Source organism: Salmo trutta, chromosome 13, assembly GCF_901001165.1.
Source record: "Salmo trutta chromosome 13, fSalTru1.1, whole genome shotgun sequence".
NCBI classification, from domain to species: Eukaryota; Metazoa; Chordata; class Actinopteri; order Salmoniformes; family Salmonidae; genus Salmo; species Salmo trutta.
In genome coordinates this window covers 41,861,877-41,879,622 of record NC_042969.1, presented here as the reverse complement: position 1 = coordinate 41,879,622, position 17,746 = coordinate 41,861,877, and the positions used below count along the sequence as shown (strand labels likewise).

Below are 17,746 nucleotides of genomic sequence, written 5' to 3'. Positions count from 1 at the left end.
CTGATCTTCCCCTGGTCGTATTCTCGCGGGGCAGAAATCTCAGAGACCAATTGGTACACTCTGATTTACCAGCCCAAGATATTCCTGAACAACGCCTATTTGCGCCCATACTGGATGGAAATTACAAGTGTAATGGCTGTGCTCAATGCAATGGCACTTACAAATGTAGATCCTTCAAACACCCCCAAACAGGGAAATCTATCCCAATTAAAGGTGTTATTACGTGTTCCACTAAGTCAGTTATTTACCTTATAACTTGTCCCTGTGGTAAAAATTATGTGGGTAAAACAAAGCGTGAATTAAAAGTACGTATCTCAGAGCACCGTAGCACCATTAGGTGCAAAAACCTGACTTACCCAGTTGCGGCCCACTTTTTGGAGGCAGGCCATTCGATTTCGTCTCTGCGTTATATTGGCATCGAACATGTCACCCTCCCGAGGAGAGGGGGTGACCTTGATAATTTATTGTTAAAACGAGAGGCTGCCTGGATCTTTAATTTAAAGACACTTGCTCCCTTCGGTCTCAACATAGACTTTGATCTGAAGCCATTCTTGTGATTATTGTGATTTTGCCATTGTAATTGTTTGTTAGATACTTTTTAGACTACAAATGCTATGATCATATGTTATCCATTTGTTTGTCTTTTTGTATGTTCCTTGTATACCATTTTTTAATATTTCAGTTAACCAATGATATTAGGCCATACTTGGCCATGATTACAAACACCTGTGTGTCTCTTGACACTATATAAATGACTCATCTCTCAGTGTCTGTGATGATACCCTGATGAAGACAGCTTAGCTGTCGAAACGTTGGTTATTAAAATTTTTGCATCTGAGCTCTTAGAGTGTGCGGCTTTCCTTTATTTTCTAGTGTTCTGCTCCGCTAGCCAGCACCTCGCCTTTATAGGTGTGCGTTTCTTTTTTCTAGACTCCTTGTATATAGCCATGTTACTACCTGGTACCCCTGCATACTGACTAGGTACTGGTACTCTTTTTAGCCTCGTTATTGTTTACATTGTCTTACTATTTCCTTTTTAATTTAGCAAATATTTGTCTTACTTTGTAACTGCACTGTTGGTTCAGAGCTCGTAAATAAGCATTTCACGGTAAAGTCTACACCTGTTGTATTTGGCACATGTGGAAAATAACATTTGATTTGATGATCTGAAATATTGGTTTCAGAGCAGAACAAAAGTGGAGAAATAAGTATATTTAATTTGAATTTTATTCTGAAAGTACAACTTCACTATATACATGGATCTATTACAGTAAATTGCCAAAGCAAAAAATACTTTTAAATTTTGCATGTATGCAATTGGCCTTTGTCAAGCTCCCATATTAAACAATATATAAATTCCCAGTTATACAGTACTTCACAATAATATATTATTAATTTATACCCAGCAGCATCGTACATTCACATACATCATCCTTCATAAATCCCTCATTTAGAGTACTACATCATCCTTCATAAATCCCTCATTTGGAGTACTACATCATCCTTTATAAATCCCTCATTTAGAGTACTACATCATCCTTCATAAATCCCTCATTTAGAGTACTACATCATCCTTCATAAATCCCTCATTTGGAATACTACTTCATAAATCCCTCATTTAGAGCACTACATCATCCTTCATAAATCCCTCATTTAGAGTACTACATCATCCTTCATAAATCCCTCATTTAGAGTACTACATCATCCTTCATAAATCTCTCATTTAGAGTACTATATCATCCTTCATAAATCCCTCATTTAGAGTACTACATCATTAGAGTATAATTTCTGTTACCACTTCATTTTACATAATCAAATCATACAGAACAAAACAAAACATACTTATGTTCCTAAAATCAAATCTAAAATGCACATATTTACATATGATTACATCTACAACATACATACAGAATAAATATGTAACAACTGTTCCTCAACATGTTTGAGAGACATATTGGATGGTGGCCTGAGGTGGGTGGGTCCAGTATCTGATCTGAGTGTCATCATTGGTCAACAGAGGATGGAGGGAGAGAATGGGGAGAGGGGAGCTGGATGGAAGAGAGGATAGAGGAGGGATGGAGGAGGGGTCCTCCTCACAACATACTGGTCTTCACCCTCTCAAAGATCTGTCGGACCTTCACCGCCGGGACGCAGCCTTCCCTCACAATTCTAATCGTACCTGGAGGAGGAGGAAACACAATATTGACTGAGTGATCATTGATACACAGTGAATCATAGGGTGGGACTAGGGTTGTAATGTCCCGGTAACTTTCCCAGGTTTTCCAGAAATCCTGGTCAGAGGATTATTTTAAATCCAGGAATCTTTCAACCTGGATTTCTGGAAAGCCTGGGAATTTGGGGAAAGTTTCCAGAGTGTTCCATCCCTAGACAGGACAACACAACCTAAGTTGTTAGTAATTAGTTATTGTAGTGTGCTTCTGTTCTGTAACATCATACCTTCATCTATCTTGAGGCAGTTCACCACAGTTGAGGCTACGACCTCGTTGGAATCCCCATCACACAGAACCCCCTGGATCTTATGGCCCAGCCGACTAGGATACACATAGAGACAGACAGTGTCAGAGTAGGTTCATGTTCAGGTTAGGTTTAGACTGGCCCAGCCAACTAGGATACACATAGAGACAAACAGTGTCAGAGTAGGTTAAGGTTCAGGTTTGGTTTAGGTTAGGTTTAGACTGTCCCAACCGACTAGAACACAGACAGATACAGAACAACACAGATACATCAGTATAAATGGATGTTTACACAACAGGATAGATCTGTTCAGATGCTGGTCTTATGGGTTACAGGAAGGAAACCAGTCTGACAGGAAAGGAAAGTGTCATGTTCAGAGTAGGTTAAGGTTCAAAAACTGATAATAATAATAATAATCTAATAGTTGAGGACTCCTCAGTGAATTTCACAAAAATAAAAATAGTGAAACATTTAAAAGTGATCCTTTCTAGATAAAACTAATATAAATATATTCACTTCTCCAAATCATTGATTGAAACACTCTGTTTTGCAGTGAAGGTCTACAGTAGCCTCAACAGCACTCTGTAGGGTAGCACCATGGTGTAGCCGGAGGACAGCTAGTTTCTGTCCTCCTCTTGGTACATTGACTTAAATGCAAAACTTAGGAGGCTCATGGTTCTCACCCCCTTCCATAGACTTACACGGTAATTATGACAATTTCCATAGGATGTCCTCGAACCTATCTGTCTATCCAACACTGAAACTCTTCCAAGTGAAGGTAACCTTTTGGTTTTATAAATGTATTGCCATCGGGACCCGCCAGTGTAACTGCTAAACTGCTTGCTGTACACTGTACTGCATGATGGTAGCAGGTTATCTAACACGTTAGTTCTAGTAGCTATGTTGATTGACTATGACGTTAGCTAATATGGTGATAACGATTTAGGCTGCGTGTAGCGGTTATGGTATGAAGGTTTGACTTGGAGAGGTTTTCTCACCTGGTCACAGAATAGCGAGTAGATACGAGAAGGAATTGTACAACGAGCAAAGAGATCCTGCTGTTTGAATGTGACTGCTATGAAAGTGAACTGTGGTGTTGATCAGGGCTGTATTAATTCCGCTGATTCTGTAAAAAACGTTTCATAATAAAAGGAAGTAAACAGAACAAAACGGGGATAAACATACATGAATTTTCCAACAGAAACTAATGTTTGCAACGAGAGTTTAAAAGACTCCAGCCACCCTCTTCATAGACTGTTCTCTCTGCTACCGCACGGCAAGCGGTACCGGAGCACCAAGTCTATGTCCAAAAGACCTCTTTACAGCTTCTACCCCCAAACCATGAGACTCCTGAACAGCTAATCAAATGGTTACCCAGACTATTTGCATTGCCCTCCCCCCTTTTAGACTGCTGGTACTCTACCAACATGTACGTATTACCTCAATTACCTCAACAAACCGGTGCCCCCGCACATTCTGTACTGGTACCGGTATCCCGGGAATATAGCCTCCACATTGACTCTGTACTGGTACCCCCTGTATATAGCCTCCACATTGACTCTGTACCGGTACCCCCTGTATATAGCCTCCACATTGACTCTGTACCGGTAGCCCTGTATATAGCCTCCACATTGACTCTGTACTGGTACCCCCTGTATATAGCCTCCACATTGACTCTGTACCGGTACCCCCTTTATATAGCCTCCACATTGACTCTGTACCGGTACCCCCTGTATATAGCCTCCACATTGACTCTGTACCGGTACACCCTGTATATAGCCTCCACATTGACTCTGTACCGGTACCCCCTGTATATAGCCTCCACACTGACTCTGTACCGGTACCCCCTGTATATAGCCTCCACACTGACTCTGTACCGGTACCCCCTGTATATAGACTCCACACTGACTCTGTACCGGTACCCCCTGTATATAGACTCCACACTGACTCTGTACCGGCAACCCCTGTATATAGCCTCCACATTGACTCTGTACCGTAACAGCCTGTATATAGCCTCCACATTGACTCTGTACCGGTACCCCCTGTATATAGCCTCCACATTGACTCTGTACCGGTACCCCCTGTATATAGCCTCGCTATTGTTATTTTACTGCTACTCTTTGATTATTTGTTCTATTTTTGTTTTTTTACTTATTTTTTTTTACTTAACACTCCTTGTTCTTAAAACTGCATTGTTGGTTAAGGGTTTGTAAGTAAGGGAATACCTCCCTGATTTGGACAAAATAACATGGCAACATATTGGCATAGCACGAATCATACACACAATTGCAAAAACCACCCAAAGCGGCCCATCTCCGGGCCAATCATATGGCAATTTTCCAATGGCAATTGCCAATTGTAACACCCCAAATTTCCTTTAGATGGCGAGCGTGCTCCACCTTGGATTTTCATACAGGAAATGATACCCAATTCTTACCCAAGTCTCAGATTTTGATAAAATGATTTTTATTTTTTTAACTTAGCACCTTGTAAAAAAGTGGTTTCTGGACCGTTTTTCGAATTATTTTCGATTGTTATGTCAATTACACATGTATAAGAGCTGTATGAACATGCTTCTGACGTTTTTTATTGACGTCGTTTTTTGGGTTGCTTTTGCTTGTGCACAAGGCATATGTTTTGTGCATTTTGAATATGATTTCATAGGAAAAAAGTGACATTTTTTTTGTCATTTTTTTTGCAAAATGACATATCCAATGCTTTTTTTTGTCAATTGTGAAAGTATTGCATGTGCCAAATCACAGGAAATATCCAATAGATAGCTAGAGCTCTCCGCAGTGAATTTTCATATTGCAAATGTAACACAATTCAAGTCCCAAGAGTCAAATTTTGAAAAAATGACATATTTTTTGAAAACTTTTCAACCCTTAAAAAGTGGTTTCTGGACCGTTTTTCGATTTATTTTTATTTTTATGTCAATTACACATGTATAAGAGCTGTATGGACATACTTTTGACATATTTTATTGACATAATTTTTTGGGTTGTTTTTGCTTGTGCATAAGGCATATGTTTTGTGCATTTGGAATATGATTTCATAGGAAGTCAAAAGTGACATATTTGCTTGTGCATAAGGCATATGATTTGTGCATTTGGAATATGATTTCATAGGAAGTCAAAAGTGACATATTTATATTTTTTGCCAAATGCCATTAGAAATGTGCAAATGAAATGTCCAATTCTTTTTTTGTCAATTATACATGTATGAAAGTATTGAATGTGCCAAATCAGTATGTTTGTCCGTTTGCCATGTACGATCATAGGAAGTCGGTTTCCAAACCCAAAAGTCAGTGAACCATGGTCCAAATGGCATTTATACTGCCCAAATGATATATATCCCTATGTTAAGCCATCAATCAACGCAGATGGTCTACTTGTCATGTATGATGAGGGAGAAGTGGGACTCTGTTACTTTTAACATTTTTAATGAATTTGACATGCTCAGAATGCATAATTGACTGGCCCGATGATCTCGGGATGGCCGTGCAGTGACTGTGGTTCCTCTCCATCGCTCGTTGTGTTGATTTCATCATGTCAACTTTGGTGAAATTTTTTGCTGTTGAATTATATTGCAAATGCGCGTTACATTTGCAATATTGCGCGTTACGTTTGCAATATGATTCAATGGGCATTTAGCATCACGAATTTAGGCATGCTCAAAAATACTGCAGAAATGCATTATTGACTGGCTCGATGAACTCGGGATGGCCGGGCAGTGACTGTGGTTCCTCTCCATTGCTCGTCACCCAGCAGTCAGCGTCCATCAGTCAATTAGATGTCATTTTGACACCAAACTGATAGCATCTGACACCAAATCCACTTTTTCCAACTCGTATAGAAGCCAACTATCACATATGTCAGAGAAGGCCCATAATTCACAGTGCTTTCAATTTTAACCATAAAAAAACATAAAACACATAGTTACGTTATAGCTGCGGGTCCAGCTCTGACATTATGTGTAGGCCTATGTGAGGCGACCCCGAATCCCAAGTTTCGGCTCGATAGGTCATTCGGTGCCCGAGCAATGGCCTTAATTGGTGCTGAAAATCCACTTTTTCAGGGCGTTACTACGGGGTCCTTGAATGAGCTATCGGACAGAGACATTGGGGTCCATCTCTATGGGCCGAGGCGGTTTCAATGCACCTAGTCTTGCGACTCTGGGACATTTCTACATGTCGCCATGTCCGTGATATTCAAAATGAATTGAAAATATTGCAAATGTACGAGGCGGTTTCTCAGTCAGAGAACCTTCTAGAGCCCCATAAATCACCGTGCACTATCGACTTGAGCTCTAGAACAGGTTTCTAAAATTTCGGAGCTCTAGGTCTGACGGTTCTTGAATCGTTTGAACAAAAGTAACTATTGAAGGCGGTATAAGCCTCTTAGCCGCACACTATGTACCTATGGCCAAATTGTGTGTGTGTGTTTTTGTTTTTTTTGCAAAAAGAATAGACACACGTTGTCTTTGGGGTAGGCATATACAGAATCCTGAATATGAAGTCTCTACCTTAAGAATTGACTGAATGACACATGGTTGAGTTGCGTGATTTTCACTATCTGCAGTTGGCAATATGACAATAGCTCTTGGGTGTTTTTAACCACTTCCGGTTGTCACAGGAAGCTCTTGCTTCACACACGTTGTCTTTGGGGTAGACATAAACAGAATCCTGAATAAGAAGTCTCTACCTTAAGAATTGACTGAGTAACAGATGGTTGAGTTGCGTGATTTTCATTATGCGCACATAATATGACAATAGCTCTTGGTTGTTTTTAACCACTTCCGGTTGTCACAGGAAGCTCTTGCTTCACACACGTTGTCTTTGGGGTAGACATAAACAGAATCCTGAATAAGAAGTCTCTACCTTAAGAATTGACTGAATAACAGATGGTTGAGTTGCGTGATTTTCACTATCTGCAGGTGGCAATATGACAATAGCTCTAGGCTATTTTTAACCACTTCCGGTTGTCACAGGAAGCTCTTGCTTCACACACGTTGTCTTTGGGGTAGACATAAACAGAATCCTGAATAAGAAGTCTCTACCTTAAGAATTGACTGAGTAACAGATGGTTGAGTTGAGTGATTTTCACTATGCGCACGTAATATGACAATAGCTCTTGGTTGTTTTTAACCACTTCCAGTTGTCACAGGAAGCTCTTGCTTCACACACGTTGTCTTTGGGGTAGACATAAACAGAATCCTGAATAAGAAGTCTCTACCTTAAGAATTGACTGAATAACAGATGGTTGAGTTGCGTGATTTTCACTATCTGCAGGTGGCAATATGACAATAGCTCTAGGCTATTTTTAACCACTTCCGGTTGTCACAGGAAGCTCTTGCTTCACACACGTTGTCTTTGGGGTAGACATAAACAGAATCCTGAATAAGAAGTCTCTACCTTAAGAATTGACTGAGTAACAGATGGTTGAGTTGAGTGATTTTCACTATGCGCACGTAATATGACAATAGCTCTTGGGTGTTTTTAACCACTTCCAGTTGTCACAGGAAGCTCTTGCTTCACACACGTTGTCTTTGGGGTAGACATAAACAGAATCCTGAATAAGAAGTCTCTACCTTAAGAATTGACTGAGTAACAGATGGTTGAGTTGCGTGATTTTCACTATCTGCAGGTGGCAATATGACAATAGCTCTAGGCTATTTTTAACCACTTCCGGTTGTCACAGGAAGCTCTTGCTTCACACACGTTGTCTTTGGGGTAGACATAAACAGAATCCTGAATAAGAAGCCTCTACCTTAAGAATTGACTGAATGACAGATGGTTGAGTTGCGTGATTTTCACTATGTGCAGGTTGACCATATGACAATAGCTCTAGGCTGTTTTAACCACTTCCCGTTGTCACAGGAAGTTCTTACTCAACACACGTTGTCTTTGGGGTAGACATAAACAGAATCCTGAATAAGAAGTCTCTACCTTAAGAATTGACTGAGTAACAGATGGTTGAGTTGCGTGATTTTCACTATGCGCACGTAATATGACAATAGCTCTTGGGTGATTTTAACCACTTCCGGTTGTCACAGGAAGCTCTTGCTTCACACACGTTGTCTTTGGGGTAGACATAAACAGAATCCTGAAGAAGAAGTCTCTACCTTAAGAATTGACTGAGTAACAGATGGTTGAGTTGCGTGATTTTCACTATGCGCACGTAATATGACAATAGCTCTTGGTTGTTTTTAACCACTTCCGGTTGTCACAGGAAGCTCTTGCTTCACACACGTTGTCTTTGGGGTAGACATAAACAGAATCCTGAATAAGAAGTCTCTACCTTAAGAATTGACTGAATGACAGATGGTTGAGTTGCGTGATTTTCACTATGCGCACTTAATATGACAATAGCTCTTGGGTGATTTTAACCACTTCCGGTTGTCACAGGAAGCTCTTGCTTCACACACGTTGTCTTTGGGGTAGACATAAACAGAATCCTGAATAAGAAGTCTCTACCTTAAGAATTGACTGAATAACAGATGGTTGAGTTGCGTGATTTTCACTATCTGCAGGTGGCAATATGACAATAGCTCTAGGCTATTTTTAACCACTTCCGGTTGTCACAGGAAGCTCTTGCTTCACACACGTTGTCTTTGGGGTAGACATAAACAGAATCCTGAATAAGAAGTCTCTACCTTAAGAATTGACTGAGTAACAGATGGTTGAGTTGAGTGATTTTCACTATGCGCACGTAATATGACAATAGCTCTTGGTTGTTTTTAACCACTTCCAGTTGTCACAGGAAGCTCTTGCTTCACACACGTTGTCTTTGGGGTAGACATAAACAGAATCCTGAATAAGAAGTCTCTACCTTAAGAATTGACTGAGTAACAGATGGTTGAGTTGCGTGATTTTCACTATCTGCAGGTGGCAATATGACAATAGCTCTAGGCTATTTTTAACCACTTCCGGTTGTCACAGGAAGCTCTTGCTTCACACACGTTGTCTTTGGGGTAGACATAAACAGAATCCTGAATAAGAAGCCTCTACCTTAAGAATTGACTGAATGACAGATGGTTGAGTTGCGTGATTTTCACTATGTGCAGGTTGACCATATGACAATAGCTCTAGGCTGTTTTAACCACTTCCCGTTGTCACAGGAAGTTCTTACTCAACACACGTTGTCTTTGGGGTAGACATAAACAGAATCCTGAATAAGAAGTCTCTACCTTAAGAATTGACTGAGTAACAGATGGTTGAGTTGCGTGATTTTCACTATGCGCACGTAATATGACAATAGCTCTTGGGTGATTTTAACCACTTCCGGTTGTCACAGGAAGCTCTTGCTTCACACACGTTGTCTTTGGGGTAGACATAAACAGAATCCTGAAGAAGAAGTCTCTACCTTAAGAATTGACTGAGTAACAGATGGTTGAGTTGCGTGATTTTCACTATGCGCACGTAATATGACAATAGCTCTTGGTTGTTTTTAACCACTTCCGGTTGTCACAGGAAGCTCTTGCTTCACACACGTTGTCTTTGGGGTAGACATAAACAGAATCCTGAATAAGAAGTCTCTACCTTAAGAATTGACTGAATGACAGATGGTTGAGTTGCGTGATTTTCACTATGCGCACTTAATATGACAATAGCTCTTGGGTGATTTTAACCACTTCCGGTTGTCACAGGAAGCTCTTGCTTCACACACGTTGTCTTTGGGGTAGACATAAACAGAATCCTGAATAAGAAGTCTCTACCTTAAGAATTGACTGAATGACAGATGGTTGAGTTGCATGATTTTCACTATGCGCACGTAATATGACAATATCTCTTGGTTGTTTTTAACCACTTCCGGTTGTCACAGGAAGCTCTTGCTTCACACACATTGTCTTTGGGGTAGACATAAACAGAATCCTGAATAAGAAGTCTCTACCTTAAGAATTGACTGAATAACAGATGGTTGAGTTGCGTGATTTTCACTATGCGCACGTAATATGACAATAGCTCTTGGGTGATTTTAACCACTTCCGGTTGTCACAGGAAGCTCTTGCTTCACACACGTTGTCTTTGGGGTAGACATAAACAGAATCCTGAATAAGAAGTCTCTACCTTAAGAATTGACTGAGTAACAGATGGTTGAGTTGCGTGATTTTCACTATCTGCAGGTGGCAACATGACAATAGCTCTAGGTTATTTTTAACCACTTCCGGTTGTCACAGGAAGCTCTTGCTTCACACACGTTGTCTTTGGGGTAGACATAAACAGAATCCTGAATAAGAAGCCTCTACCTTAAGAATTGACTGAATGACAGATGGTTGAGTTGCGTGATTTTCACTATGTGCAGGTTGACCATATGACAATAGCTCTAGGCTGTTTTAACCACTTCCCGTTGTCACAGGAAGTTCTTACTCAACAAACGTTGTCTTTGGGGTAGACATAAACAGAATCCTGAATAAGAAGTCTCTACCTTAAGAATTGACTGAGTAACAGATGGTTGAGTTGCGTGATTTTCACTATGCGCACGTAATATGACAATAGCTCTTGGGTGATTTTAACCACTTCCGGTTGTCACAGGAAGCTCTTGCTTCACACACGTTGTCTTTGGGGTAGACATAAACAGAATCCTGAATAAGAAGTCTCTACCTTAAGAATTGACTGAGTAACAGATGGTTGAGTTGCGTGATTTTCACTATCTGCAGGTGGCAATATGACAATAGCTCTAGGCTATTTTTAACCACTTCCGGTTGTCACAGGAAGCTCTTGCTTCACACACGTTGTCTTTGGGGTAGACATAAACATAATCCTGAATAAGAAGCCTCTACCTTAAGAATTGACTGAATGACAGATGGTTGAGTTGCGTGATTTTCACTATGTGCAGGTTGACCATATGACAATAGCTCTAGGCTGTTTTAACCACTTCCCGTTGTCACAGGAAGTTCTTACTCAACACACGTTGTCTTTGGGGTAGACATAAACAGAATCCTGAATAAGAAGTCTCTACCTTAAGAATTGACTGAGTAACAGATGGTTGAGTTGCGTGATTTTCACTATGCGCACGTAATATGACAATAGCTCTTGGGTGATTTTAACCACTTCCGGTTGTCACAGGAAGCTCTTGCTTCACACACGTTGTCTTTGGGGTAGACATAAACAGAATCCTGAATAAGAAACCTCTACCTTAAGAATTGACTGAGTAACAGATGGTTGAGTTGCGTGATTTTCACTATGTGCAGGTTATATGACAATAGCTCTTGGGTGGTTTTAACCACTTCCGGTTGTCACAGGAACCTTAGAATCAACACAGGTAGACCTCACAGTAGCCTTATGGATTGTTGTAGAAGACAGGTTCATAAGGCATTCATAACCCACATAGGCTTCAGGTTGAATTTTGGAGAATAGTCTATGTGTTCCTATGGGGAGAGAAGTCATTGCACACAGTTTGATCTAAACACCTTCTTTTCACTGTGAAGGGTTAATGCCACAGGGTCAAGGTTGGCTTGCACAGATCGGGAGGACCTCAGGAACGCTCCTGGTTCCTCTCCATCGCTCGTTGTGTTGATTTCATCATGTCACCTTTGGTGATATTTTTTGCTGTTGAATCATATTGCAAATACACGGATGCGCATTTGCAATATGATTCAATTGGCATTTAGCATCACAACTTTGGCATGCTCAAAACCACTGCAGAAATGCATAATTGACTGTCCCGATGAACTGGGGATGGCCGTGCAGTGACTGTGGTTCCTCTCCATGGCTTGATGGTGAGTTTTTTTTGTGATTTTTTGAAAAATGTCCAAAATGACTAGGTGCGCCTCATACTGGATGGGCACTGATGGAAGGTGCTCCCTACCCAACCGTGCATCCCTTGCACCACCCTAAAGGCATTTAAAACCATTCTAAAAAATTACTCCTGGTAACCCATTTCGGGTCACCATGTCCACGGATGCGCATTTGCAATATGATTCAATGGGCCTCAACATCACGAATTTGGCATGCTCAAAAACACTAAAGATATGCAAAATTGACTGTCCCGATGAACTGGGGATGGCCGGGCAGTGACTGTGGTTCCTCTCCATGGCTTGATGGTGACATGAGAGAAGTGGGATTGTCGTTTTTTAGCGATTTTTTAAAAAAATGTCCAAAATGACTAGGGGCGCCCCATACTGGATGGGCACTGATTGAAGGTGCTCCCTACCCAACCGTGCACCCCTTGCACCACCCTAAAGGCATTTAAAACCATTCTAAAACATTACTCCTGGTAACCCATTTCGGGTCACCATGTCCACGGATGCGCATTTGCAATATGATTCAATGGGCCTCAACATCACGAATTTGGCATGCTCAAAAACACTGCAGAAATTCAAAATTAACTGTCCCGATGAACTGAGGATGGCCGCGCAGTGACTGTGGTTCCTCTCTATCGCTCATTGTGTTGATTTCATCATGTCAACTTTGGTGATATTTTTTGCTGTTGAGTCATATTGCAAAAGCACGTTACGTTTGCAATATAGCACGTTACGTTTGCAATATGATTTAATGGGCATTTAGCATCACAAATTTAGGCATGCTCAAAAATACTGCAGAAATGCATAATTGACTGGCCTGATGAACTCGGGATGGCCGGGCAGTGACTGTGGTTCCTCTCTGTCGCTCATTGTGTTGATTTCATCATGTCAACTTTGGTGATATTTTCTGCTGTTGAATCATATTGCAAACGCACGTTACGTTTGCAATATAGCGCGTTACGTTTGCAATATGATTTAACCTCTCTGGGGTATGTGGGACGACCTACGTAACAGCTACTGAAATTCCAGTGGCGCGATTTTTGAATCGTTAGAAATACTATTACTTCAATTTCTCAAACATATGACTATTTTACAGCTATTTAAAGACAAGAATCTCGTTAATCTAACCCCACTGTCCGATTTCAAAAAGGCTTTACAACAAAAGCAAAACATTAGATTATGTCAGCAGAGTGCCCAACCAGAAATAATCAGACAGCCATTTTTCAAGCTAGCATATCATGTCACATAAACCCAAACCATAGCTAAATGCAGCACTAACCTTTGATGATCTTCATCAGATGACACACCTAGGACATTGTGTTATACAATACATGCATGTCTGTTCAATCAAGTTCATATTTATATCAAAAAACAGCTTTTTGCATTAGCATGTGACGTTCAGAAAACGCATAACCCCCGGCAAACTTCCGTTGAATTTACTAACAGTTTGCTAAATTACTCACGATAAACGTTCACAAAAAGCATAACAATTATTTTAAGAATTATAGATACATTACTCCTCTATGCACTCGATATGTCCGATTTTAAAATAGCTTTTCGGATGAAGCACATTTTGCAATAATCTAAGTACATAGCCCGGCATTACAGGGCTAGCTATTTAGATACCCACCCAGGTCAGCATCCACCAAAATCACATTTCCTATAAGAAAAATGTTCTTACCTTGCTTGTTCTTCATCAGAATACACTGCCAGGACTTCTACTTCAATAACAAATGTTGGTTTGGTCCCAAATAATCCATCGTTATATCCAAACAGCGACGTTTTGTTCGTGAGTTCTAGAATGCTTCTTCACGGTCTCGCGCATGGCGCATTGGCGTGTCAAAAATGTCTAAATATTCCATTACCGTACTTCGAAGCATGTCAACCGCTGTTTAAAACCAATTTTTATGCCATTTATGTCGTAGAGAAGTGATAATATTCCGACCGGGAGTATGCATTGAGCCTAAACAGCCGAATAAAATTTCTCCTCGGGAGCGACTCATGCACGCGCATCATTCAAAGGTCCTCTGAGCATCCACTTACAAAAGGCGATAATCTGTTTCAACCTGAGGCTCCCTCGTAAACCTTCAGGTTTTTCGCGGGCTCTGAGAGCCTATTGGAGCCCTGGGAATTGTCACGTTACAGCTAAGATCCTTACTTTTCAATAAAAAGATGCAAGACGCACGACTCCTTGTCAGACAGGGTACTTCCTGCTTGAAACCTTGTCAGGTTTTTGCCTGCCATAGGAGTTCTGTTATACTCACAGACACCATTCAAACAGTTTTAGAAAATTCAGAGTGTTTTCTATCCAAACCTGAACAATAATATGCATATTCTAGCTTCTGAGTTGGTGTAGGAGGCAGTTAAAAATGGGAACATATTTTTTCCAAAATTCTCAATACTGCCCCCTACCCCAAACAGGTTAATGGGCATTTAGCATCACAAATTTAGGCATGCTCAAAAATCCTGCAGAAATGCATAATTGACTGGCCCGATGAACTCGGGATGGCCGGGCAGTGACTGTGGTTAATCTCCATTGCTCGTCACCCAGCAGTCAGCGTCCATCAGTCAATTAGTTGTCATTCTGACACCAAACTGATAGCATCTGACACCAAATCCACTTTTTCCAACTCGTATAGAAGCCAACTATCACATATGTCAGAGAAGGCCCATAATTCACAGTGCTTTCAATTTTAACCATAAAAAAACATAAAACACATAGTTACGTTATAGCTGCGGGTCCAGCTCTGATATTATGTGTAGGCCTATGTGAGGCGACCCCGAATCCCAAGTTTCGGCTTGATAGGTCATTCGGTGCCCGAGCAATGGCCTTAATTGGTGCTGAAAATCCACTTTTTCAGGGCGTTACTACGGGGTCCCTGAATGAGCTATTGGACAGAGACATTGGGGTCCGTCTCTATGGGCCGAGGCGGTTTCAATGCACCTAGTCTTGCGACTCTGGGACATTTCTACATGTCGCCATGTCCGTGATATTCAAAATGAATTGAAAATATTGCAAATGTACGAGGCGGTTTCTCGGTCAGAGAACCTTCTAGAGCCCCATAAATCACTGTGCACTATCGACTTGAGCTCTAGAACAGATTTCTAAAATTTCGGAGCTCTAGGTCTGACGGTTCTTGAATCGTTTGAACGAAAGTAACTATTGAAGGCGGTTTAAGACTCTAAGCCCCACACTATGTCCCAATGGCCAAATTGTGTGTGTGTGTTTTTGTTTTTTTTGCAAAAAGAATAGACACACGTTGTCTTTGGGGTAGGCATATACAGAATCCTCAATATGAAGTCTCTACCTAAAGAATTGGCTGGATGACATAGGGTTGAGTTGTGTGATTTTCACTATGTGCAGGTTATATGACAATAGCTCTTGGCTGTTTTTAACCACTTCCGGTTGTCACAGGAAGCTCTTACTCAACACACGTTGTCTTTGGGTTAGACATAAACAGAATCCTGAATATGAAGTCTCTACCTTAAGAATTGACTGAATAACAGATGGTTGAGTTGCGTGATTTTCACTATATGCAGATTGACCATATGACAATAGCTCTTGGCTGTTTTTAACAACTTCCGGTTGTCACAGGAAGCTCTTGCTTCACACACGTTGTCTTTGGGGTAGACATAAACAGAATCCTGAATATGAAGTCTCTACCTTAAGAATTGACTGAATGACAGATGGTTGAGTTGCGTGATTTTCACTATCTGCAGGTTGCTTATATGACAATAGCTCTAGGGTGATTTTAACATTTTCCGGTTGCTCCAGGAACCTTAGAATCGACACAGGTAGACCTCACAGTAGCCTGATGGATTGTTATAGAAGACAGGTTCATAAGGCATTCATAACCCACATAGACTTCAGGTTGAATTTAGGAGAATTGTCAATGTATTCCTATGGGGAGAGAAGTCATTGCACACAGTTTGATCTAAACACCTTCTTTTCACTGTGAAGGGTTAATGCCACAGGGTCAAGGTTAGGCTTGCACAGATCGGGAGGACCTCAGGAACGCTCCTGAGGTTGAATTGTGCTTCTAACCCTAATGGTTCTCTCACTGTCACCCATAAGCACTTGACATATTGGTGCAGGCCTCATTTTGGGCCTAGTTTTCTCACGGTTGCTGCGCTCATACCGAGCAAGCTACGGTCAAGCGGGGCATCTCATTGAACTTGTCTCAGCCTAGAGATAATGGTAATGCCATTGCAAGCTCTTTGTGTCTTTAAACACCGCACTGTGTCACTCCGTCCTTGCTGTGTGTGTGTTTGAGAGAGCTTTTCTTTGACATCTGATGGGATAAATGACTGATTTACAGTTCATGAGGGTTGCCTAGTCACACATATGAAGTTGTGGAAAGATCTGACCTTTTTAACCCTTCAAAACAGCCCCTATGACACCATTTTAAGGCATTTCTGGTTGACACAGGAATCTGAACGTTAGGCTCTTATAGAATATTGAGTTTTAGGTGTTTCTGTTAAGAACTCACTTATTTACAGAGGGTTGAACAAGTGTGTGTTGTTTCAGAAAATCACAGAAAATCACAGAAATCTCGCAGAGCTCCGAAACCTGCCTTAACGGACTCATCTGAACACGCTGCAACTGGATATGTAACTTTTTTTTTTTAAAACCTCTTGTTGTTGAATATCACCAATGTGTCATTGTACAATTTCTCTGAAATGAACATTGGTAAATGCATGGTTCCTTTTCTCCTGACACCGTAGGCTCATGTAGTTTGATGTGAAGCGGTCAAATCAGCACTCTATTTTCCTGTTTGACTTTCAATCCCAGAAAAATAGCCTTAACTCGAAAAGCGTCGAGGCCTCGACTCCATCCTGTTCGGGGCCAACTGCCCATTATGCCAAACCCACGCAGACCAAGTTTCGTCTTCGAATTATCTTCCGTTTAGGAGAAAAAGCCGTGTCGCGATTGGTGATATATGTTACATTTGCAATATGATTCCATACGCCCTCTCGTGGAATAATCCGGGACTGCAAGGAAATGACCAAAATTTGAAAATTTAATTAAACGGAAACGGAAGGTCCGAGAGACTCCGTTCGATGACTTCCTGGAAGATCCGGCCCCTGTGAGCGGCCCGACGCCGTCCGCGGATTTATCGGACGTGGTCGGACGTCTAGTAAGGGAGCGTACATTTGCAATATGGACTTTCTCACTAACCATACGGATGGCGCACGCGATGTCCCTTCATGTATGTAAGCATTTCACTGTAAGGTCCACACCTGTTGTATTTGGCGCATTTGAGAAATAACATTTGATTTGATTTGATTTTGTTCGAACGAGTGATTCCACCCTCGATCAGCTAGATGCTGGCAGGAGTGTGAATGGCGGTATTGAATGTGTCACTGTCTGTCACCTTGATTACACGACCTGTGCACCTACGTTGTAAAGGTTCATTCGTAGGCTAAGTTGTAGCAACCTCATGATGGGTAGATGGAAAATTAGACTATCATGTAGTAGCCTAAACCTATCACTGTTACATTGAACTGGGTGAATGGAATAATGAAT

At 41.1% G+C, this 17,746-nt stretch overlaps 1 protein-coding gene across 1 annotated transcript in view; it reads right to left on the bottom strand.

The window, feature by feature from the left end:
• Positions 1 to 1,209: 1,209 nt before the first annotated feature.
• The window catches only part of LOC115206772 (uncharacterized), a 31,158-nt gene continuing 14,621 nt past the window's right edge, over positions 1,210 to 17,746 (bottom strand). Inside the window, exons 8-9 of the mRNA XM_029773974.1 lie at positions 2,458 to 2,552; positions 1,210 to 2,179 (exon numbers count right to left, since the gene is read on the bottom strand). Of these exons, the coding sequence (XP_029629834.1) occupies positions 2,094 to 2,179; positions 2,458 to 2,552 (181 nt within the window). The 3' untranslated portion in view covers positions 1,210 to 2,093. The remainder of the gene's footprint in view (positions 2,180 to 2,457; positions 2,553 to 17,746) is intronic.